The following is a 26,269-nucleotide window of genomic DNA, read 5'->3' on the forward strand; positions in this document are numbered from 1 at the left end:
TATAAATAAATGTTTCAGTTTAAGTTCATGCCTATGGATGCTCCGCCTTAAGATGTGCATGCGCTCTCGAGTGGAGATTGCAAATTAGTGTCCACAGGGCTGTTTCTGCTCAGAGCTGTACCTCACGCATCAAACAAGAGGATAAACGGAGGCATGAGCCTGCTGCCACTCAGCTTCCTCTTCATTGCCTACAGCTCAGAATGGAGCGTTCTGCTGTCTTCAGGTTTCTGCCATTTTTTCCATTATTTATTTTATCTGTTTTTACTTAATTATCCCCTTTTCTATTTTTGGTTAGCATGTTTGCGCTCCTGGGAGCGAGGAGCTGTTCCCCCTTCCTCTTCTTGGACCTTTCATTTGCGCTGGAGCACAACCTGTTACACTTAAGGGCTTAACCCCTACCAGACCTGCCGCAGGACTTGTCCCTGCAGTGACAGACACTTGAGTTGCCTGTGGTGTTTGGGGGTTTCTTGCCTCCCCTCAAAACGTAAAGTGTGTCTGGTATTCAAAGACCGGTCCAAAAAGACAGGGAAACGAGACTAGAACTCCTGCCTAATGAAACGTACTCTAGTTCCAGAGGGGTCTGCTCCCTCCTCCTCCATGTTGGCCTCAACATTGCTGGCTGCTTTGGCCACTGTTGGAGCTTTGTCTGCAGCTCCAGAAATGATGGTTTCAAAGGAAAAGAAGCACGCCTCCCCAGCCAGGTGGACGAAGAAAAGAGGTAGGTCTTCCCATATGACCCACTTTCAGGAGACTGTACATCCCTCAGAGGGTATGGCTGAATCTCTGGCTGAGTCCAGGACCAAGGTTTTTGTACCATAAGAAGCCCTATATAAACAAGCCCAGTGGCACCACCTGATCCTTCATGACACTGCTGTATACACAGGGCTGTCCTGCATATCTCGACTCTGGTCTGTTACCGCAGTTCCGCAGACGGTTGAAGACCCTGCAGCTTCCTCAGTACTGCAACACTCACCAGGAGGCATTTCCGCCTCTGGTAACAGCCCAAGTCTTTATTATAGGCTATCAGAGGCCTCCAGCACCTAGATTTTTTTTTTTTTTTTTGGGGAGGACTTTATAATTTCTCATGAGCTGGAGTCTCCACTGTTGAGATCTGTCAGAGCTCCCTCCCTGGTAACATTCAGACAGTCACAAGTTGAGACTTACCTAAGTTGCTAGCCTTTAGAACTGGCTATGTTACCTTGAGGTTCCATTTGTAGCTCAAGAGAGGATTGGTCAGACTCCGAGATCTTGGTACAGGAATTCTTCCATGTACTGTACCACTACACTCCTATGAGTCCCTCTAATGGAGAGACTTTGGGGGAACCTGGCAGACATTGTAGGCCTAGAGAGTCTGATTATCATTGAGAACTCCTACTTTTTTCTTGGGGATAAAGGATCAGTAACCTTACTGTCCATGGGTACCAGCGGACAATTCCCTCGCTACTTCGGTATTGGATGATACATAGGAGGAACAAGAAACTCAGGCTGAGGGGATCTCTCTTCCTTCCGTCAGGTCCTCTTCATTTCTAGACCAGGTGGTAATACCATCACTGCCTTCCTGTGCTGGTGACATCAAGACCTTCCGGGACTTCAGGCAGTGGCTGGTGGGCTCTCTCCAAATCCTGCTAGAGGAAGTCCAAGAGTCGCATCATTGGATATTTGGAATATCAATCCCCAAGGAAAGTTTGCCTTACCTATTCATTTCTCTATCTCTTACATGCACCCTGTGGCAAACACCTGCCACAATTCCATCCACCTGTAAGAGGGCAGATAAGATATATTATATCTCATCAAGTGGAGTAGAACACTTCTTTTCCCATTCCAGTCCTAATTCCTAGTGGTGGATGCAGCCAACGAAAGGAGCCATCAAGCTCACTCTAGACCTTCTCCAGTGGACAAGGGATCAAGTGGCTGGACTTGCAGGGCAGGAAGAGCTACTAGTCTTCTGCTCTTCAATTTCATATTGTCAATTATCAGGCCTTCATGGCAAAATAAGACTTTGCCACATACTCAAAATTTACACATTTTACTGGACACCTGCCACAAGACCAGAGAGATCAATTTCAGTCCATCTTGGAAGGCTAATTAGTCGCAAAAGCCTCTGTGCAGGCTACCTGAGATGCCACGGCTCCAGGTCCAGAGCCATTGCTGTGGTCATGAGAAGAGCATCCTGGCTCCAGGCCTCAGATCTTCTGAGAGAGGTGCAAAACACTATGGGGAGTCTCTCCCTTTAGAAGGACCCAATCTCTTCAGTGAGAATATGGACTCCTCGTCTTGCATACTCAAGGATTCCAGGGCTGTTTTGCGGTCACTGGGGATTTAGTGTTTGTTTAGTAGATCTCAAACTGCTCAAAGATCCAGTCCATTCCAGTATCATCAGCACGCCTTCTCTAAGCCTGAGGAACTCTTCTTTGGAAGATACAAACAGCAAAAATGAGGACCCCTTCCACTCCCCCACACACTTCTACTCAGTCTGCTCTCGACTGAGCTCTTAGAGCATTGAGCATCCCATTCTGCTGGATCCTCTCTTGTGCAATTACTCCCTCGTGTCCCTTTTGGTGACTGTCTGTCCCACTACTTACCTTACCTCAGCCAAGTGGATACTGGAGGTCATCAGAGTTGGTTATTCCATCCACTTTCACTCCCTTCCTTCTCACTCCACCTTACCCATCCCTCTTCAGGGACCCTTCTCACGAGGAACTCATAAGACAAGAGGTTCAATCCCCCCTCCTCCTCCTGTGAGCAATAGAGCCAGTTCCACCAGAGTTTATCGGAAGAGGCTTGTATTCCAATCTCTTTCTACTTCCAGAGAGAGAGAGGGTGAAACTCAGGAACTTGAATTATGTCCTAGCACAGCACTTCAGAATGACGACACTCACTACCATTATTCCATCCCTAGATCCGGGAGGCTGGTTTGTTGCCCTCAACTTACAGGATGTCTGCGTTCATGTAGCCATCCACCCATCCCACAAGTACAGCTTACACTTCAGAATAGGAACAGATCACTACCAATATTGAGTTGTCCTTTTCAGACTCTCCATGGCTCAAAGGCTGTTGACAAAAATCCTCTCAGCAGTAGCAGCTTCTCTGTCAGCTCGATATTCCTGTACTTGGATGACTGGCTGCTCTAAGGCGGGTCACCTGAGAAGATCCAGTCATCAGTGGGCAAGGCATTAACCTTATTGTAATCTCTGAGCCATCATAGGAAATCCATACTAATTCTGGAACAAAGAATAGACTTTATAAGGGCCGCTTTAGACTCCACAATACCAAGAGCCTGTCTACCCAAGGAAAGATTTTTCCATCCTATCCAGTTAATCTCAACACTGCAGTTCAGCCCACAAACAACCTTAAAGCCTTGTCTAGAGCTACTTTTGCCGGTGATATTCCCAACCCCAAAGAGAATTGGGTTGTCACCATTTTTTCTCTTAGCTTTTTAATTTTTAAATTTGAGTTGAATTTTTTCAGCCTGCATGGGATGTGGGATCATGGTTTTTATACAAACTGCAAAGGGGGTGAGGGGGAGCAACGTAGAAGGGGTTTGGAGATGAAACCAAGAGGCTAGGGCACAATGTTGTACGTTTCCAGTTAATAAGAAATGGAAAAAATGAAAGTATATTTACATATCTATTTAGGTCTGGTCTACACTGTAAAGTTATGTGTGCTTTAACTGAAAAATTTCATGCCTTGTGTGATGTAGTTAAACCAACCTAAGCCCCAGTGTAGACACTCTCGACATAGCTATGGCCTCCCAGAGAGCTGGGTTTAAGAACCTCTTCCATCGTGGTAGTGTCTGTCTATGGTACAAAACTATAGTGGTGCAGCTGCAGCACTGTAGGTGTGCCACTGTAGTGTTTCTAGTGTAAACGTTCACTTAGACATTCACATACTACTTAGTCGTCTTTGTTCCTTGAAAGTGATCTCCGAAGGAAATGGGTTTATGCCTCTTTTTCTTTTTTTTTTGCTGCTGCGCTATATAAAGGCCTGAAAAGTTTTAAAAACCACATTCATTAGAAGTTGACATGTTATATAGCCCTCCTGTCTTCCCTTATTTTTAATGAAAACCAAAGAACAGGTAGTATTAAGATTCCAAGAAAGGAAAAACTTGATTAAAGAGAAAGTGACTTTATTTTGTTTAAAATTTATCTTTTTCTTGTTAACACTTATTTAACTTCATTAACTCTATAAATAATTGGAGGAGGAGAACCTTTTAGTCAATAGCCCCAGCCCTTCAATTAAGAACCAGCAGGTCCCAATCTACAGATACGTTTTCTTCTCCCCGTTTCCCTCCCCCCCCCCAAAAAAAAAAAAAGAAAAAGAAAATCCCAGCAACAAAACAGGGGAAACAAATGTTGACATTCCCAATATTCCTCCCCTGCTACCCTCCTAAAAAAGCAGAAATAAACATACTGGCTATTTTAAAATATAATACAGAAACAAATAGATACACTGCCTTGACTATTTCAGGTCATGTTTACATTAGAAGGTATTTGCAGTTTGGCCATGCTTAGACTGAATGGAGAAAAAAACTCAAAGTAAAACACAAGTTGAAGTGAATTACATACAACAGTATAAAATAAGGTGGAACAAAACTCTAAACTATCTCACTGGGAAGTTGTCACATTGTGTGTAAGAACAAATATTTAAAGACCTCTGAAATGACGAAATTCTGATATGCTTAATTTTACATCAGTAGGCTGTAATGTTTCTTTATCTGCTTCCCCAAATTGACTTCACAGGTCAGCCGTTCCTGATACAGAGGCCGTTTCCAGTTACCCAAAGCAGAACATCAGTAACCCACCGGATATGTCAGGCTGGAACCCATTTGGAGAGGACAATTTCTCCAAGCTAACAGAGGAGGAGCTACTGGACAGGGAATTTGACCTTCTGAGATCAAGTAAGGGACGCTTGAAGGCTTATTTCGCTTCACAGTAAATAAGGGCTCTGTGTAGGTACACTCAACAGTGCCAAAGACTGTCCTTTTGAAGGGCCATGCAGTCTGTTGTACACAAAATTCTTTCTGAGCATTTGAGGGCAGAACTAGGTCCGCTTTCTCACTTTTCTTTCCATTTGGAAAATGTTGTGTGCGGGGGAAATTCACTGTTTAGCATTAGCAGCTATTGATATAATCTTTAACTCTTCAATATTTCTCACATCTCCTTGATTGTCAAGAATTCTAAGTATCAGTAGTATGGTGTTCAGATAAATGAGACAATTTAGCTGCTTGCATTATTCCATTTGCAGCTCTGTTTTCTTGCACACCAGAACAGAATGGTCTGTTGGTCTGAAATGCCCTTTGAAAATGCCTGAAAGAAAAATTGGTCTATTACATTATGTTAATGTTTTGTAATGTCCTTTGATGAGTGGCTACATGTAAGGGCTGCTTTATTGTTCTGACATGGCAATAGTTGAATAAACTTTTTTCCTCTTTAAGTCAGATATCTCAATGTTTTTACTTGAAATCACTTTCTTTAGTCAACTTGTTGGTATTCATCCCGATACTATTTTCAAATGTAATTTTGTTAAGGAAGACTAGAGCTGTTTTTAAAAAGACCTGTAGCATGTAACAAAACATGACATTGACTTCAGAGTTACAGGTATAATAATTTGACAGATAGGATCAGATTTCTCACTTGTAAAAATGCAACAAAATAGCTAGGGGGGAATTAATGGAAAAAGAAACTATAATTTTAACAGAGCTGGCTTCTTTCACATTTCTGGTGGCTTAATTTTTCCAAGTGACTTTTTTTTTTGTAAGCTTGCTGTGAGAATATGGAATGCCAACAAGCAAAGTGAACATAAGAATATTAAAGACCATACATGAAATCGTTTTTCTACCATTTAAATTCAAGAAATCATCCTAAAATAAATAGGGCAGAACCGAAAGCTTACCGTAGTGTTGCACGAATGTGGTTTATTTGTACCATTTTTCTAAGAGATGTCAAAGTAGCATTGCAAAAATGAATTATTTCCAGTAGAACAAAAAACTTGTTCTTGTTAATGTTTGGGAAATGAAGATTGTCCTAGTTGAAAATAACCATTCTTTAAAAAATTGAACTTGAAACTATTGTCTTTCCAGTAATTGTGTTTAAAATCTTAAGCATACTTCCTTCAAAAGGAGCCTTGGAAGATTTGGAAATCAAAATAATACTCAACAGGAGAATGTTTGTTTAAAAGTGAAAGGTCAGCATAGCGCTGCCCATTCTCATGATTCCTAACCACTTTGCTGACCATAATTATGCTAAATGTCCGGAGTATGTCCTGTGTCTGGCTTCACTGATTATTCCGTGTTTCCAATAGATGTAAGGAAAACAAAATATACTGACCAGAAAAATATTTTAAGTGGCTTCATGACTAATGTACTAGCTGCCATCTAGCAAATGTACTTACTGAGAATGGCCAGCTATACTGAGCATACTCAAAGTTATGTTCAGTCTGGTGAAAGATGTAGAAAAATTGACAACTTAAACAGATTCTAAGAAGGGAAAATAAGATTGTCAGAGATTTAAGATTTTAATTTTTTTCTTCATACAGTGTGATCATATTCTAAAATTCCAGCAAAATAGAAATCCTAAAGTAATGCTATTTTCACACAAAGTCACTTTCTTTGAAGGTTCTAGGAGGTTGATTTCTGCCTGTAAATGCTAGTGAACTTTGCATAAGGTTATCTCATCAGGAAATTCTAACACCATTGTCTCAGAGGCCCTGAAGTTATGTAATGCCTTTATACACACCTGATAGAGAGCTTATGACGCTTTGTAGTGAGATGACTGGTGGTATTCTCAGTGCAAGATTAAGGAGAATACAAAGAAGAATAGTTGATTAAGATTATTATACAGTCTGTAGGCTAGAGCTACGTCTACACTAGCACTTTTGTCGTTTTATAGCTTATGTCACTCCGGGGTCTGAAAAAAACACACCCCAGATTTACATAAGTACACCGACATAAGTACACAGATGTGCTCCCGTCGACACAGCGACCGCCGCTCATTGGAGGTAGTTTAATTATGTTGACGGGAGAGCTCTCTCCTGTCAGCATAGAGCAGCTGCACGAGCGATCTTACAGCGGCACAGCTGCATCGGTACAACTGTGCCACTATAAGCTTACTAGTGTAGTCATGGCCAACAGTTGCTTTATTCCAACATCACAGTGAGCGAGATGGGACTGTAAAGTGATGGCAGAAAAAGGAAGAATTATTGTAACATGACAAGAATTAGAACAACTTCTACATGGCTGGTGGCTCCTGTTAATATAGCGTTCATGATATATAATGCCTGCCATTGAATTTGTGTAGTAGCCTTAATATGATGTTTCTTGGAACGCAGTCCTTGTAAAAACGGGAGTGCTTGAAACCACACAATTTTCTCTCCTCTTTTGCTCTTTACTGTTAAGTCGGGCGGAATACGTAGTAAAAGTTAGAGCATAGTAGACATTAGACTTCATGTTACCTTAATGCCAACATTTGTTTGAGTTATTCCTTATTTCCTCAAGTATACTGAGCTTCTACAAGAGAATTATATGAAGAAAATAAACTAATGATGTCTTGTACTCTACAATCCCTTGTATCTTTTCTGCTGATTCTCCTTTAACAGTTACTGATTACTTCCATTGTTCAGTGTTTGTATTATACCCTGCTAGTATAACTGACTAAACAAACAATGGATGCTGGTGCTGGTGTATCTTGCTTTTCCCCTACCCTAGTCTGTAAAGTGGCTTTACTATTGTACAAGAGGCTCATGATAATAAGCCACTAGCACTTCACATTGTAAAATTAAGTGCCTGAGCACTGTTCCATTTATTCAGTATTTAGTACTTAGCTTGTACGTAGCACTGTATATTTAAAAAAAAAAACAACAACTTTTCAAACATCAACTAATATCACATTTCATTTCTGAACTAGGGAATAACTCCATTTATGGATAGGGTTAAGTGATGTGCCCTAGGTCCTTCAATGAGTTGTTAGAACCAAGACTAGAAACTCAGGTTTCCTGACTTTTTTTTTTTTTTTTTTTTTATATAACCACAAGACTGCGCTGCCTAGGAAAATGTTGAGACATAACTTGCTGTGGTTTGACAAATAATACACTAGGTGGCAGGCTGGTTTAGTATACTGCAGGAGGTGCAATAGTTTTTATTCCTCACCTTTGGCTTGAGTCCAGTTTAAAAGCCTCAGTGGCAAGCCGTACTACACATCACAGATTTCCACAATCTTCACTCCGACAATGAGGATTTTCTTAATGAATTTCTCATTGCAGTTATTGACGTCCTGTCACAAAAGAGATCCCTGATATTAAGGCAATAGTAGACAAAGTAGATAAAATACTTCCATTACGTTTTAGCCTATGGATTTTGATGTTGAGACAGTTAGCAGTCTTGTTCTAAATGTATGTTCTGTAATATCTATAGTAATCTTTTAAAATCAGAGCACAAATGTTTACCTCTATACAGTTAAAATGGCAAAAGTGGTAAATGTACAGGCATACTCCTCTACAGAGATAATTTACATAATTCTGGTTTTAGTTATTTCATTGTACATTAACAAGATTATACTTGCTAAAATGTTTTTGACATCGTGCAGATGTGTTTAAATATATATCACTTCTCTTTTCATAAAATCACCAGATTCCTTTCAACAGGAGAAGACCTCAGTTTTTACAAGAGACAGCCACTGTTTATCACAGAATGTGTAAATTTTCTAGGTTTATTTTTGCTTTTTTTGATCTGAGGGAATAAGGACGGAAGAATGAAAACCCAGAGAAGAAAATTTTCATTGCTGTACTACTTAGTCCGATAATTGACACGTTATAAGCTGTCATATAGTCTTTTGAAATAAACTTTTCCGTTTGCTTTCAGTTTCACTGGGCTGGCATATCACAAAATGTTGATCCTTGTTTTTATTTTCTAAAAGCCTAATTTGTTATGTCATGTCACAGTTTACATATACATTAAAAATATGTAAAGTTTTGTTCACCATTCATTAAACAAGTTTCCTAGGTTCTCCCTTTTGGGTCTCAAAAGTCAACGTTTTTAGGGTATATGATTTATCTGCAGCTATCAGCATCTTCATCTTAATGTGGGCACGTTCTACTATACAATCTCTCATATAAACTGGTTAAACTATTATCTGCGTACATAGTAGAGTATGCACAGAGAACTAAAGTTCTTGATGCTATGATGGTTAAGCTTTTTGTTCTCCATGTTCACTGCAGGAGAAATGAATAAACTGAATATTTTATATCATATATAAAAGAATATTATGCTGTGGAAAAGATCTTACTTTCACAGAGACAAAGTCACTTGACAATTAACCAGTAGATGAAGCTAAGTGAGAACTCTTTTGTGTAAAAACATTTTTTTTTTTTTTTCAAAATTAGCTATTCCATTAGCTACTGGCTTTTTTTCTGCATGGTTTCCTTTTCCGTGGTCATGGTTTTAAAGATGCCAATGAAGCTGCAAAAGCCAAACATGAGTGATTGTAATGGGTTTCTGAAAATTATAAAATTGCATTACGACTAAATGGTTTCTTTACTGACTAAACACTCAGCTGCGGTACTACACTTTGGAGCCAAAGTAAAATACTCACTGGAATATGGGTAACAGTAGTTGAACGGTCATCTCTGCTCACTATGATTTTCTGTTATCTTGGCTCCTGAAGTCTTTGCTGAAGATTTTGTTCCTAGTGTAAATAAATAAATAAAACATACTTTCCCAAATTGGAAAATTTTACTATTGCTGAGTTATTGCTTTTTAAGCTCCAGTACTCTTAAACTGGAACCTATGGTTTTGGGATTGAAAACTGCCCATTCTCCTAAATAGAATTCCTCTTCAGATCCATTCTGCATCATATTATTTTTGAGATCCAAAATCACTTCAAACAAGTGTGCATATCGTAGAATCATAGAATATCAGGGTTGGAAGGGACCTCAGGAGATCTAGTCCAACCCCCTGCTCAAAGCAGGACCAATCCCCAATTTTTGCCCCACATCCCTAAATGGCTCCCTCAAGGATTGAACTCACAACCCTGGGTTTAGCAGGCCAATGCTCAAACCACTGAGCTATCCATCCCCCCATATGGGGCCTATGGTTGCCAGCATTCTAGAGAAATGTATAGAAGACCCATGGGCATGGGATGCTCAGTATAGTTTAACTCCAGCTGTGTTGAGGAGCCATCCAGTCCATGTCTTAAGCAAATTAACCATTTTTTGAAAATTTTTTTGTATAGTCATTTTTCCAATTTTATTCTGTTTTATGCTTTCTTGTTGGTTCAAAGCAAAAACTAGAGAGAGCTGGTTATTAAAGAGGTGTGCATCTTATGACAGGATGCAAGTCTTGTTTGGATTGTGGCACTTGTGTGGAATATATTGCATTATCAATTGGCATTAAAGAAACTGATAATTTTCCTCTAAAGCCTAATCATCTATGCTGAAGGACAAATAAGTCTTCATATCAGTGTGCTAACAGTCTTAATTGCCTTAATCATTGACACTCAAGGAAAGCTCATGCAAGCTTTTTATCCCTCAGTTCCAGGATATCACATGAAAGTAACTTTGCTTGCTTCACATGTTGAGGGTCCTTTTGAGCATCAAGAAACCATGGAGTCAGCCTGCTTCTGCCCTGGCCTTAATCAGGAAATTGGACAAACTCTTAAATCACAGCAAGATTTAATCATCTTCCTCACCCTTCCGTCCTTGGGCTCCTTGTTGTTACCAGTAAATTTACAAATCAAAGGGAAGCATGTCACTGTGACATTAACACTAAAGGTTAGCTCAATTGAGAAGGAAGGCTTACTCATTTTTGCTACTAGCAGCAGTATAACTGTAATGGTACACAGACTGAAAACCAGCCTTAGCAAAAACAATTCAATAGCGGTAGTCTCAGGGTGTGGAATGCAAGGAGTGCCAAGTCAGTGAAACTTTTCCTGGATCCCATTAGCTTCGTCTTCTGAATCAGCTGATGTTCCCAGAGAGCTAAGAATCCCAACTCTTTATTTGGAATCTAGCTGTCTGAAAACCTTCTACCCATCAATCTGCCTCCTTCCCATCCATATTCTGAGGTCTTTTCTGTGAAAAATAGAGGGGAAAAACAGCTGGTCTCCATTTCGCCTATAGCAGGAGACTAGGGATGATGGTACCTAAAGCCTCCCACATGCACATTTTACATAAACTTGTATTACGGTAGTGGCCACAATGCAGCAGGCTCTGTCCAGATATGCAGTAAGAGGCAGTCCTTGTCCTGATGACCTCACAACTTAAAAAACAAGCAGCAAACAAAGGGTGGAGGAAAATAATACTTTTTTTTTTTCTCTATCAGCTATCTCCAGCTGGTCCTCAGATTCTCCGTGAATAGTCAGTTCATTTAATTGGCACTTGGAAGTAAGAAAGGTCAATACAGACCAGATCAGAGAAGATGTTACCTGTAAAAGGGTCATGTAGGAACAAATGTGAAGATGGCTGTGGGAGAAATGGAAAAAATTGGAGGTTGTCTGCTCATCATGGGCAGGGAGGCAAAATGTAAGAGTTAAACAGTTAATGTTAGGCCGTATAAGTAGAGTATATGCAAAAGAACAACTAATCAAATTCCTCAGACTGGCCCTATGCATAGGGGTGTGATGGTGGGAGGAAACAATGTTTTTTAAAGCCTACCCATACACCTGTCCTATACTATGCTTTAATATGACCGTGCTTATTACTATGGCCTCTGCAGAATGCCATTTTTGAAACTTAAACTGACCAGGAGCTACTTGAAGTCTTCCATGACTCAGACATTCAGGATTTGCTGTAACAGAGCAGAAATTGACAGGCTTTTCATACAACAATCTGATAGATGAACACACACACATAAACTGGCACCTAGTGCACAGATGAGCTGGTGCAACTGAGAGCAAGTTGAGTGCACATATGACTCAAGAACCTGCTCAGGTCTGACACAGTGATGTTGCCACCATCATCTTCCCCTACACAGAGATCCATATGAAGTCTTGAGACTTGGGTACTGCTATAAGTGACACACCTGTAATCAACATAGTTGAACCACCATGTTCTGCAACTCTCTTGTGTGTATTTGCCAGAAGGGCTTATGACCCATTTTAGAAGAGCTGTGGTCACCTCTTTATCTTGCCTCCATCAGATTTACAATGCTTTCAGTTTGTATCTGTATCTGGCTCAGTAATATTCTCTCAGAATGCTGGAGCTAGACAATATGCTCACTCTGTCAAATCGTTTATCCAATATCTGTCCAATTAAACACTCATTAGTCATCCACCTGGGAATTGCAACTACTTGTTAATCTACGATGGAATACCACAAGGGTAATTATATTAACTCTGGTTACTGGTAATTTTTCTTTCTTTAGCTGAATGTATAGTTTCTGTAGATCCTTGCTCACCTGCCCTCCATCCCTTCTTCCTTTTGAATCAAAAATTAGAGTTTAGCCAGATGGAGAGGCACCGTGGGCAATTGAGGATGTGGGCTTTTTATATTCACAGAATGTTCAACTATGACTATCAGTTTGTGTACTGTTGGGTAACTGCTTTGAAATGGTTCCAGGACGCTTGAGCAATAGTGCACCAAGATAGATCTGCTGACAGAATTACAGTTATGGGTTACCTTCTTGTCTTATCACTGATGACCCTTGGAACACTAGGCTACAATAAATGAGGAGACTACATTCACAGTTTTGTGTTGCATTATTCTTGTAATGTTGATTACTGTATGTATCCCTTTCTAAAACACATTGTATGGACCAGAACACTAGAGAATAAAGAGCATATAAAACATAACTATACTTGTTTGGATTTGGTGAAACTCAAAAACTGGTATTGCAATCATTAGTACAATTCCATAATTTAAAAGGGATTCTGGCGGGATTACAAATTTATGTCCTTCATTGTGGTTCTAGCAGAAAATCTTTACCTTTAGGGAAGTTAGTGAATTTTTTTTAAACTGATTTTAGACATAAAAAATTAAAATGTAACACAAGGTGTCTGACTTAGGTCCTTGGATACCATGGTGTTTGTGATGTTAGAACCTAAACGGAACAGAACGAAAATTAGTTTCTCTTACAAGTGCTGCTTGACTTTATTGGTTTTTGGTTTTAATACTTTTTCATCATCTGCCACAGTTTACTTCGGGGTGGGAGCAGAGAAGTAAAGCAAGAATGAACTCTTGCAGATGAAGGCGTTCAAAAATGGGATAGCTGTCAGGGTACAAGGAGAGGATGTTATCCTTCCGAAACAAACACAAATCTATTAAACGTATCATTAATTTGGCATAAGAACTGCCATTTTTATTTTATTTTATTTTTTGTTCTGTTTCATTTATTTTTACAGACAGGCTCGTGGAGAGGAGAGCATCCTCAGATAAGAATGTGGAGCTACATTCTGCTCCACAGAACCATCCTTCTGAAGATCCCTTTGGTTCTGTACCTTTCATTTCTCACCCAGGCAAGTTACATATGTAACATCACTACCTCTTATTTAAATATCTCTCTCTCAAAGGAAGCTTGTTCAGTTATATGACCAAACCAGTGCAAATTGGAATCATCAGCCTTGTGGTTGAAGATTGAATAGAGGACAATTTTTCGAACGTTATCGTGAGTGTCTTGGAGTTTAAATCTAATCTAGCACCCAAATGCATTGATACATTTACATTTCAAAAATTGCATATACATGATATATTGAATTTAATACAACCTGTGTCAGTTTAAAAAAAAAAAAAAGTCTCCTGTTAAGGAAATTAGTCATTTAGGTCACACACAAGTATTGCTATTTTCCTTTATTGTTTTCAGCCACCAGCCTTTCTGTCTTTTATTTTTGTTGTTGGCTCCTCTATTTTATTAGAATCTGCAGGTGCAACAGCAGAGGGATAAAGAGCTTAGCTTTATGTCTGGTTACAGTCACACTTATGACACTGAGACTCTGTATAACTTTCTTTATAGAGACAAATTTTCTGACTGTACTGTGAACTCTGGGATCTAAAAAACAAGTTGTGCTCTATCGCTTACTAACTTGCCAGTTATTAAAAATTCGGCAACAAGAACTTCATTGACAATTTTAATGCATGAGGTAAAATAGAATCTAGGGCACTCCTCTGTAACATTACAAAAAGTTTTTGTTACTTTGTACTACTGTGAAGCCAGCAATGAGTAAAATAAGGTGTAACTCAAAGATGCTCAAAGTTGTGGGTATGTTGAGTTAAAAATGCCCTCTTCATGTGATTTTTCTGACTGTCCATATTCACAGAAATGGTTCCTCTAATATGCTCTGATTTCACTTTGTCTTCAGTCTTGTGTACTCTTTTTTTTTTTTTGCAGCCACATTCCCTTTTTACTTTCACTTTGCATTTCTGTGACTCTCCTTATGTGATCTAACACTTAGGCCCTTTCTGACCATGCATTACCAGGTGTGAACAGAATAATATTTGGCATTCTGTTCTCTACTGTGATACTCATTAAGAGGTAGGCTGTTAGTTCTGCTCTCATTCTCTGTCAACTTTTTCCTTGTCAGGCTGCCTTAAACTGGTTAAAACTGGTTAAACTGCTTAAACTGATTCTGCTCACATTACTACATTCTCTGAGTTTTCGTCTGTTATATCTGCTCAGCAAGCACTAAATTACCACCTTCAATCACCCTGCTCTAAAGAGTTCTAGCATTTCTCAGGTCTCTTAAGCCTGTCCTAAGTACTGTGTGTTTTCCATAGAACTAGACTCCGCAGGATTTGCATTATGCAGAATCTGCAAAGACTCTTCTTTGCCTTATAGGCAAGGCTGAATTAATGTGAAATAAGGAAAGAAATGGTCCCTTTGAGTGATGGCCATCCAACTTAGTGTCACTGTTTTACTTTCCTGATCTTGATACGCACTCAGCAAGCCAAGGTATCCTGCACTGAGATATTTTTAGGTCTGGAAACTTTTTATAGTCCCTTAACTTCTGACACAACTTTTTGATGTTTTTACTCTGCTACTGCTTCTCAGCCTGCTGTGCCTATAACCTTAAGATAATTACATTGAATTTACTAAATCATATAATGAAACCCCCCCACTTTTTTCCATTTACATATTTAGGATAATCTTGAGTCCAGGAAATGGAAGAGCTGGGGAGATGTAGAGTGAGAAACTATATACCCTCACTATTGACTCTTTTGCCATTTGTAAAACTTACAAAAAATAAAATATTTACAATCCTGGATCAGTTGAGGCTGAAAAGTAAGAGGAGACTTATAAAAGATCTTCTCTAGCTGTTGATTGTAAAAATTCTTACACTACAGCAGTCTGGGAGGCATGGCCTATGTTGAGGTCTTTTACTGAAAAAACTGCAACAAATGTCAATGTTCTTCTTCAAGTGATGGCCCCTATTGTATTCCACTGCGGATTACACACTCACACAATGCGTCTGAAGCCAGAGAATTTGAAAGTAGTGTCCACTGATCCGCATGTGCTCCCTGGCTCACCTTGGCCTCTGACTGAGGGGATAAAGGGCAGGGCAGACTGACCGCCTCTCCAGTTCCTGTCACTGCTGCTTGGTGCGGGTCGGAACCTCTCTGTGTCCATAGCTTCAGCTTCGTCCCTTAAAATAAAATTTAGCTTTTTAAATAGTTTTAGTGGTGTTATGTTATCCTGGGGGGACCCTCCCCACTAAACCTCTTGTGGGTACTATAAACACAGCTTTCAAAAATGGCTTTATTAGGTTGATTTCTTCAACAAGGACCACTTGTTGAGATATTGGACATGATACAGCAAGATCAGTGCTATTTAGCAAATACAGAAGCCTGAAAATACGTCCTTTCGTTACAAGGTGACAGTTATTTTTTCCCTAAATACTTGCTAGCATATCTACTATACCACAGTCTGTCAAATCTCAAAGCAGTGTATAATGTCTTGTGATGGCTGGCACAATTTGGTACAACATATGAAAGAGTTCTGAATTCTACAAACGAATTGGTCCTTTGTAGGTTAACTTCTGGTAGAGTTTTAGTTTAAAAAAAAAAAAATGAACATTCCCATAAATAAATTTCTGCTATTTGGAATGGTACTCAACGATAATGTTATAGATAGATAGTTAATGGCCTTGTACTCTACTCCTTGCATAGGACATTTTGGTCTCAGTCTTTTAAGAATAACTAAATGGGATCCATACAATTCCCAAGAATTTGAAGACTTTAAAATATATATTGTTTTTTTCAGGCTCCCAAGGGCTGGAATTATTCTCTGAATCGAGTTGTATTTTGTAGCTTTTGGTAAAAATTTTTTTTAAAAAGTAGAGTTTTCATTTCTTTACTACTGCAAAGCATCTCTAATGAAACTAATTTATATTTTTACCAGAAATATCATCTAGCTTTCCCTGAAAATTTAATTTTGAACAGGTAAACTATAGTGGTAGTGTCCCAGTCATCAGACGGTGGTAATCAAGAATAATGAATGATGCATGATTTTAAATCTGTAGGCATGATTTTAGACCATGGCAACTCATGTGATAAGTTTCTCCCCATCATATTTTTACTATAACACACAGATTACTATAGATTTTGATTTGTAAATGTGAGGCACAATTCACTTACATTTAGGCAGAAGAAATATGGAATATAGTTGAATCAATGAGGCAAATTTGCATAAAACATCTGATTCCCTATATAAATATCAAATAAGACTGCACAGTTCTCCAGCTGCATGCAAAACATACTTATTTTGGTATTTTTGAGTTGCCTGGAAGATGATGCAGCTAATTCATGCCAGTATCTCTGGCTAAATGATCATCTACTAAGCAGTGGTCCACTTCACAGTAAGAATATCAGTGAGTTCATGGAGTAATTCACTTTGGGGGGGAAACTTTTTTTTTTAAAACCTCGCACTTAATATTGTGGACTTTGACCAAAAAAATAGCATAGCTTATATTGCAGTAGTCTGTCTTTATTAAACTATGGCTGTCAGTTTCCTACTACAGTGGGAATTCATGATCTGTGACAAGTTGATGGTCCAGGACAATACTGATTGCTTTGCTCTTGAAATGACTCAAGTATACTCCTGTCACTCATTTTGTTGTGTGGTCATTTTCAGTCCTTTCCTTTTCGGGGATGAACAGAGATCCTTTGGAGGCTGCATAACTAGGCACCCTTTAATAGTAAATAATGAAGTAGGTTTTCTACTCCTAAAATTAAAATAGATCAGTACATCAGGATCATGCATTATGTAAGTCCACTCATGTTTCATGATACAAGAGGGGTCCCACTAAAAACCATCAAAGACGTCCTAACAAGTGTAAAGTTATTCACAGATGTGTTTTGAAGGGGAAAAAACACATTCTAAGAAATACATGTTTTAATTTCCAGTTCTTGTCTTGAAAACAAGAGCAGCAAGCAGCATACATCTATTACAATATTCAGCAGCTGCTGCTCTGCCTGTCGTCAAAGAAATAGTGCAGATTTAGTTGAAATGTCCCAGTAATCCTGGGGCCTGACATGTGGCAAATTGCTGTGAAATGATGGCGGCAGTATGTTACCAATTCAAAGAAAGCGTAAGGCCCTTATGCCCCACTCTTCCGCCCCCCTCCCCCAACCCCCAAAATGATGAACCAGCAGCAGGAATGTAATTATTGCAGTTGTTACAAGCCATTCATCCTCTTATAATCGGATGTCTAGAAAAAGAACATCAGAACAGAAAATTTCCTTGAAGATTATTAGGATCTTCTTATATGATTAAAGATGTTCCACCTATCTTGCGTTTGAGTGAAGAACAATTGTCTCCTACAAGATGCAAAGCTGATTAGAAGTGTAGCAATCTGAGCAGTACATTGCAAACAGATGTTACTGAATATTTCTCCAGCTTTTATAAATATATATTTGAAAATTTCATTGCAGTAGTTTACAGTTTGAGAAGATTACTTAAAAAAAAAATGAAATCTTCTGCTATGTTTATTTTAAAGTGCATTCTGACAACATTAAAACGGCATTAAATTAACAAAACTCTTTTTTTCCCCTTTGGGCATTTATTCTGATACATTTACAAATTTTGGTAAATGAAGTATAGTTTGACAGCTTCTACTTTTGGGGTTGAAAATAGTTTTACCGTTATTGATGGAGGAAAATTTCTATAATGTTTAAACTTATGTGAATTCTTAACAGTACCGGGGCTTTGTATTTGGATATTTATTTTTACTTGTTTAAGGTTGAATGTAGTGCTCATTAATTTAACCAACTGTGACGCTGACCAAAGTCACCAAGAATGTTGTTGATTTCAAGTGGGAGTATGCTCATTCCCTAAAAGCATGTTTGAGCTGTGCATAATCATAATGTGTGCAGGTACGTAGTGGAAGCTTCTTCAAGCAATGATGAATCCAGCGAAGTATAGCACTGTAATATACGCCTAGTATATTCTGGACTTGAGCTTTTTTTCAGCAAAGACTGTTAATCATACTTTTTTTGTGCTGTGACTTTGTACTGTAAACAAATAAGTAGGGTAAGATCCTCGCTCTTTTCTAAAATGCAAGGACATATGACCAGTGATGTCCCAACTATATAATATACATTAGCCATGCATTCATCACAGAACGGAGAAGAGGGAGAAACATCTGCAGTCAGGAACATCTGACATTCACTGTTTTCCTGTTTTGAGGCCCCTTTGAATTCTAATCATAGAGGGGTTATCAATAGCAAGTTTTTCTTACAACTTTTGCTCCCACTTACTGAAGATTTTAATTAGCTTATCCATTATGCCTAGCCCATCTTTTTAAATGTTTTTGTTTTTATTCAGGGTTTTTTTGGTTTCATAACAAAAATCTCGTAATTCAGTTCTTCTCTCCACATGAAGAAATCAGCAATGTTCCTGCATATTGTTGGGGACATGGGTGGAGGGTGAAGAGAAACAGAGGAGAGAACCCCGGGGGAATTTTGGGTGAGGAGGCGAGGAGAGAACCGTAGGAGTTTTGGCTTTTCCTGTTCAGAAGTAACGTACGTTGTTTGAAAGACTGCCTTGGACAATTCATTTTTATTGGTCCTCTGGGTCCAAATAATACGTTTCAAAGTGATCAAGAATGTATTCAGTATGTAAGGGAATTCCTTGAGGTGATCTCAAAATCAGTGATTGCTTAAAAAGGATTTTCTCTTGATCTCAAAATCAATGGTTGCTTAAAAAGGATTTTCTCTTGGACATGTTTCATTGTGTATTTTTGGTGTATATAAAAAGTAAAGAAAACTCTTATTTCTGCAGAAACTGATGTAACCTTCTGATGGGCTTTCTCTTCCGTTTACCCCCAAAAGGGCCTGATTCTCCCCTTTCTTAAACTGGTTTAAATCTGGAGTAATTCCACTGAAGTCAATGGAGACCCCATTGTAAAACCAGTGTAAGTGAGAGGAAAACCAGGCTTACTATCTCTATAACTATATTTTCTCAGCATATGATTTAGAAGTTGCAGAAGTTTAATACATCCATAATATATCAGATTTTCTTCAGCAAAGCTGAGGAAAATCATATGAAGCAAAATGTGAATCTCGTCAATGAAATTAGGGGGGGAGAAAGAGGGTTCCTGGGTTTGCTTTTGTATGATTCTAATAAGTATTTGACAGTTTCAGTAGGGACTATGTCAGGAAATTAATCTCAAGTTTTGAATAAAACACTGTTCTTCTTCCTCTAGGAAATAATTTTTCACAGTTTTACCTGCAGATAACAAAAAAGAAATCGAGATTTGCTATTAATAGAAGTGGAATGACTTTTGGCCTCTTATTGCTGAGTCATTAAACAAATATTCCAAATTAACCCCCATAAACTGGCATTGGTTGTATGCACTTACAAGTACCCTGGGGAGGGTGCAGGGAGGCAACTTATTTCTAGATCTAAACAAAAATCACCTGTGTATACAAACAAGGAAAACCTACTTCTGTGGCTTGTAAACAAAGTATGAGAAGTAAGCAGTTTAGGACAGAAGTGTTACTTAAATGAAAGTTTGAAGTTATTCTAAGTCTAATAGTAACCAGAGATAATTTTTTAATTGATAATAGTCACATCTTGATAAGGAGCAAGGACAACCCAATCCTAAAGCTATGAAATAATTAACTGTCCTGGGGGAAAATATTTTGTAAATCTGATTATTCTAAAATTCCAGATGGAGTGGGTAATATTGAGGGTGGTTTTGTTAGGGATGAGAATTAACAGAACGTATCTCTCACCCACACTTCTTTGCAAGCTATGTCTTGTAAGCTTCAGATTTACATCCAAGACACCCAAACTTGATCTCACTGTTAGTTACTGTCAATAAATGGTAACAGAACGCTGACACAGAGCTGTGGTTAGAAAAGATCTTGCAAGTTTAAAGAAACAAATCCCCCACATAGTTTCTTGTTCTCTATTCTTGGGTTGTCCCCTATATTTAGGGGTGTTTTGGTCACCGATTTTAACCTGCAGCGGTTCACATTAAACCATGGCAGAGAGAGAACTAAGAATGAGTCGGCATGGCGGCTGCTTCGTTAAAATCTTTTTATATGAGAGGTGGAAAGGGGAACAAGGGATGAACAAGGGTCTTTCAAGTGCACTTCTGTGTGAAAGCTCTTTGAGCTGTAGTACGAGCTCAGGAGACAGAGCTTTGATTCTAATCCCCACACTTACACGGTTGTGGTTTCAGAGTTTAAGTGGGCACTCCTGTATAGTATGTAGGGTAGGAACCATCAAACTAGAAAATGACTTGGCAGTCATCAGAAAATGAAAATCCTGCAACTGTCTTCAAAGTAAGCCGGTAACCACAGAAATAATATATTTTGAATTATTTTTCTACTGGGTGAGTTATAAGTAGTGTGGATACCACTTGTTCAGAAACTGTGCTGCTCTTTTTTTCAACCCCATAGCAACAGATATGATGCTTTTGTAACTGCGTTGCAGTCACGAGCCAAAGTAGTAGGAAGTTCAAGTTTAAAGGATGTTATTTCTGTGCATGATATGCTCTGGGGAGTGCAGTTACTCTGTTCTGTACTTTGAAACAATGTACAAAAATGGGTATCGAGAGTAAGTTTGTTTAGACATTTAAGTGGCCTAATTTTCAACAATTCTGCGTGCTCAGTAGCTCCCACGGAAGTCGTGGGAGCTCGTCAGTGCTCAGCACTTTCAAGAACCAAGCCACTTGTTTAGGTACCTGCATATGGATTTAGGACTTTAAAGTTCGGTTCATGTTCTCGAAAACCTTGGATAGGGGATGGTCCAGTTGGTTAAAACTGCTATACTTTCTACTATATACAAGTAAGGGACACAATGAAAAACTATGGACTCTTAGAAATGTATAGGTCATTATTATTTTTGTGTAATCTACCTACTTCAGTGCTGATATAGCATAATCCAGGAGTCTCAAACACACAGCCCATGGAGTTATTTGCTGCAGCCTGCCAAGCTCCCCGCGCCCCCGCTCCCAAGTTATTTCCTGCGTCCGCCAAGCTCCCCTCCCCCCCAGCATGCTGTGTCCCCGCTCCTCTGCCTACCTCCAGGTGCTTCCCGCTGCCAAACAGCTTAGCGCTTTCCAGGAGGGGGGGGAGGAGCAGGGACCTGTGCACTCAGAGGAGGAGTGGGGATTTGGGGAAGGGGTTGGAATAGGGGCAGGGAGGGGGGCGGAGTTGGGGTGGGGACTTTGGGGAAGAGGTTGGAATGGGGGCAGAGAAGGGGTGGGAAGAGGCGAGGCAGGGGCGAAGCCTCATGGAAGGGGTGGGGGCGGGGGCGGAGCAGCGGGGGGGAGGGGTGTCAGTGATGCGGCCCTCAGGTCAATGTACTAGTCCTCACGTGGCCCTCGTGGTGATTTGAGTTTGAGATCCCTGGCTTAATCTTTATTCTGAAATAGCCTGTCATATGTATATGATCTCTGTTCAATCGATTGATAGGTGGGAACAGTGAAAGACTTCAATCCTAATTCATCAGACACTTAGAATAAATAAGAAAGCACTCAGATAATACTAGTCCTAGCAATTTATTCTTCCTGTTCCATGCTCTGCCCCTATCCTTATTGCATCTCTGTGCAGATCTTTAGATCTATTTCTTCAGTATTACGATTAGTGACATATGGATGCTAACAATGTGTAAGGACTCCATTGAACAATCCCAGACAAACACAACCCCTTTATTGACCTGATCGTGGAAACATGCCTGTGAGTACTGCTACTCATGTGACTAGTCCCATCAGCCTCAATAGGACTGCCTGTTCCTATGCCATTACAAGGAATGGAGGCACCAAAGCTGATTGGCAATGGAACAGTTAGTCATATACTGACTGTTTGCAGAGTGCTCTAAATATGAAAACTAAATATTATTTTATGTCAGCTATTAAGCTGTTCCCAAATCTCTCAAAGCTCTCTTGGCTTTATTATGGCTGAAAGAAAAACATTGATAAAGGCTATGGTGATAGTAAGAGGTGCTCGGGTGATCAGACCCAAAAACAGCAAATGTTCATCCCAGTAAACAAACAAACAAAAAACCCACCTAACCACTTAATGTATAATTAAAATAAGACCTCTTTGCAGTAGACATAGCAAGCAAGCTCAAATTAAAAAATTATTTCCCAACTGATTTCTTCTCCCGTTCCTCCATTCTCAAGCCCCTTCCTCTACAGGAGTTGTTATCCATATATTGGAAAACTAGGCTTTCGGATGTTCATGTAGGTCAACAAAAGTGAAGTTGACTTAGTGTGCTAGGACGCTTAAACTGTATAGCGCAGATTCAGGACACTGATTATAATGTGCACAGGCTCAAGCCCCAAGTCTTTTATTACATGTGTTCTGTCATGGCAACGTTTCCCATTTAAAAAGTAAACACGCACCATTATATGGGTTAAATCTTGCCGCAGTACAGTAACTCCTCACTTAACGTTGTAGTTCTGTTCCTGAAAAATGCTACGTTAAATGAAACAATGTTAAGCAAATCCAGTTTCCCCATAAGAATTAATATGGGGGGGGGGGGAAATTAGGTCAGCAAGTTGAGACAGCCGCTGCTGCCAGCAAGCTCCCTCTGTCCTGCTCTGTGGAGATGGGGTAAAGGAGTGAGGGGGACACCCTGACATTAGCACCTCTCTTCTCCCTCTCCTCCCCTCTGCACAGCAAGCAGCAGGCTCCCGGGAGCAGCTCCAAGGCAGAGGGCAGGAGCAGCACATGGCAGTGGGGGGAGGGACAGCTGAACTGCCCCGCAATTGATAGCCTGTTCGGTGGCTACCGCACAGGGAACTTAGGGGAGTGGGAATAAATAGGGGGCTGTCGGTCTACCCTGGTTCCAAGCCCCGACCAGCTAGCTCCTACGGGCTTCTCTTTCTGCAAACCATGGACAAACAGGCGGCTGCCAAACAATGTTATAAGGCAACATTACGCAACTTTGAACGAGCATGTTCTCTAATTGATCAGCAACGTAGGATGACTTCAAGTGAGGAGTCACTGTGTATGCTCCAGGGGGTCAAACACAGCCCTCACAGTTTCTCTTTGTCTTGCTAATGCAGTTTGGGGATGGTTCGTCTCCTAGTATCATCAGGTTGAGAGCATGAATATGAGACTAAAGACTAATATGTGATATTTAGATATTTTCAGTGTACCAAATTTTCAGTTCATCAGACAGAAATGGAACCATTTACCGGTTACAGGTGTTCAACTCTCTTCATACAGAAATAGTTGTGTAGGTATATACAAAAAAGCAGAATATACACTTACATTGGTACTAATATTTTAAAAACAAGTTTGTCTTTCTTGAACCTAATGTTGCTAATGTCTACCCTAAATCAGATAGATTTAGGTTATTTTCATTTTGCAAACTAATCACATTCATGTTAACAATTACAGAGTCTCAACAAATATTGGAAATGTCAGGATTTGGAAGACATGGGGTTATCAAGTCCAACATGAAGGCTATACCTTTGGGAAATCTAAAGTATCCAGTCAAATAATCCAGATTTTAATTTAACAGTAAACCAAATGTGTACTATTTAAACTAAGAACAGATAAGACGCAATTTAACACCAGAAGCAAACAAACAGTCCAAAGCTATAATCACCTGATGTTTCTGGTCATTTTGTTCTTAAATCCATATAAAAAACATACATTACTTCTAAATTCTTTATTATGACTCTGGGCATGTTTTAGAGGTGAAAAAATGGTTACCAAAAACTATTGTTATACTTTTTTTCATAGAATACAACAAGATAGTCCAGTAAGCTTCTACTTCCTGCCAGAAATAGACCATTAACCATCAAAAGATAATATTGACCTTGCTTGGAGTGATAAAGTTGCATACTCCTTGAGTGGCAAAGGAATAAATCATAAGCCAACAGCAGAAGCTTTACCAGTTAGAAACCAATGAGTAGAATGACAAACTTTTTACTCAGACTAACCAATTCATCCTTTAAGAAAAGAACAAAAAAACCATGCAAACTTGCCCTATACTGTGAACAATCTTCAGTTGCTTATATTCCAGGAGTGCTGATTTTTTTTATGAAGAGAGGGCCCAATCCTTTAGTCCTTACTCAAGCACAACTGTCATTAAAGTATATGTAAATTTTGCTTAGCTGAGGACTTTCCAGGTCAAGTGGCATACTACAGAGGTTGTTAGTTGCTTTAACAGTACATAGCTGTTCTACCTATAACTTAAGTTGGGTGTTGACCGTGATGTAATGATTTATTCATTTATTTTTATGCATTCATGACTGTTGCATATGGGTATATTACTGAATCTTACGGTTTCAAACTGCCCCCAGTGGACAGTACAAATAGCTCCCCCCAGCACAACCCATTTCAATTGACCATAAATCAACTAGTAATTATCAGTTAGTCGAGCAAATGCTTGATCAAAAATATGTTTTGTTCCATGCTCTGAAGGTCGATAAAAGTGATCTCTTGTGATACACCCAGAAGAAGTGGCTTCCATGCTAGGGGACTCTCCTGAAATTAACCAGCCTCAACTCCCTACACGAAAACACCATCGCACGGTCAGCAAAAGAGCTTCAACTGAGATGACGAGGCATAGGAAGGGGATGCTGTTCAAGTTTTACAGGACCCAAACCACATATGGCCTTATCAATTAAAAACTGAACTGGGAAGCAGTCCATGGAGCATAGATGTAATGTGGTTGGGCCAATTTTGTTGGAATTGGAAAGAAGTGTTTAAATGTGTAGCTGGTTTCCCTCATCCACAAAACTACAGATTTCTACTGACAAAAGTGTTTATTCTCTTCAGTATTTTGTATACCTCTCATTCATTTTATGAACAGCCTTTGGAACACACAACTAAATGTTTTCTTGTCAGATGCAGTGACAAGAAGTAGAGATTTTGTCCTGTGTGTCTTTGAAGGAGGAGCAAGGGGATATATGGTAGAGTACACATTGCTGCTTCTGGGAGCAGACATATAACTATACAGCCCTTGCTACTGGCTAGTGCCTACTGCTGACCATGCTCATCTCAACACTGTTAAACTCAGATCCAAAATCGTGCCCTTGACACTCCCAAAACTGAAGAGCTGCATCAGATCTTTTGCCTTTAGGCTGTTTTCCCCCTACTATGCTAGAATTGTATTTGTAAAAACAGTGCCTAGGGCTGGGGATTACAAATTTGTCCCATCTTTGAAATAGGTGACTGTATGTCAGTTGTAAGAAGTCTTTTTATACATTCAAAATATATTTCAATTTAAAAATAAACATGCCTTTTAAAGTCTTTTATATTAAATTTTAAAATGTGTTAAATGCTGTAAGAATGGAGTTACATGTGGGGGGAGTGTAGGTGAGAGAAAAGAGGTAATTGGCCCTTCCGTATTTTAAACTCTTCTGCCGACGAGTAATTTTGCTTCCATGCCACCCATCCCTCTCCCTTCCTACTGATTATGAAGCACTTCAGTGTAGCGGTGCTCTGTGGGTAGGTGTTAGCAGTTGCTTTTTTTTACTATCTGGAGTGGAATACAGTAGTGGCCTACTTCCCTTTATTGCTCACGTTAGAAGAGACACTCATCCCTTCCTCCTTGCCCGTCAGTTTAATCAATGTAACCATCCCCCTCTTTCCAAATCCTTCCATTGGCTGCCTACCCACTATTGCATCCAACTTAAGCTTCTCATCAACTACCTTCAAAGCTCGCTGTAATTCTGGTCCTCCCTACTAATCTTTCCTTGTCAAGCTTTTCATTGCCCCTCATCCCTTCTACTCCACCCATGCTCTTACCTTTGTCCACTCATTTGTTAGCTTTTTGCACAAACCTCTCTGTGCGGTCTTCCATGTGACCTCTATGCTACATAGGAGCTCTCTGAACTCATCTGCAAAGACTTGACCCCATCCACATTTAAGTCCCTCT

At 39.5% G+C, this 26,269-nt stretch overlaps 1 protein-coding gene across 1 annotated transcript in view; it reads left to right on the plus strand.

Moving 5' to 3' along the window:
* BMP2K (BMP2 inducible kinase) overlaps window positions 1–26,269 on the plus strand; it is a 108,875-nt gene that overhangs the window by 74,239 nt on the left and 8,367 nt on the right. The window contains exons 14-15 of the mRNA XM_084626903.1: window positions 4,740–4,897; window positions 13,329–13,442. Coding sequence (XP_084483029.1) covers window positions 4,740–4,897; window positions 13,329–13,442 — 272 coding nt within the window. The remainder of the gene's footprint in view (window positions 1–4,739; window positions 4,898–13,328; window positions 13,443–26,269) is intronic.

Source organism: Lepidochelys olivacea, assembly GCF_965140295.1.
Source record: "Lepidochelys olivacea isolate rLepOli2 genome assembly, chromosome: 4".
NCBI lineage: Eukaryota > Metazoa > Chordata > Testudines > Cheloniidae > Lepidochelys > Lepidochelys olivacea.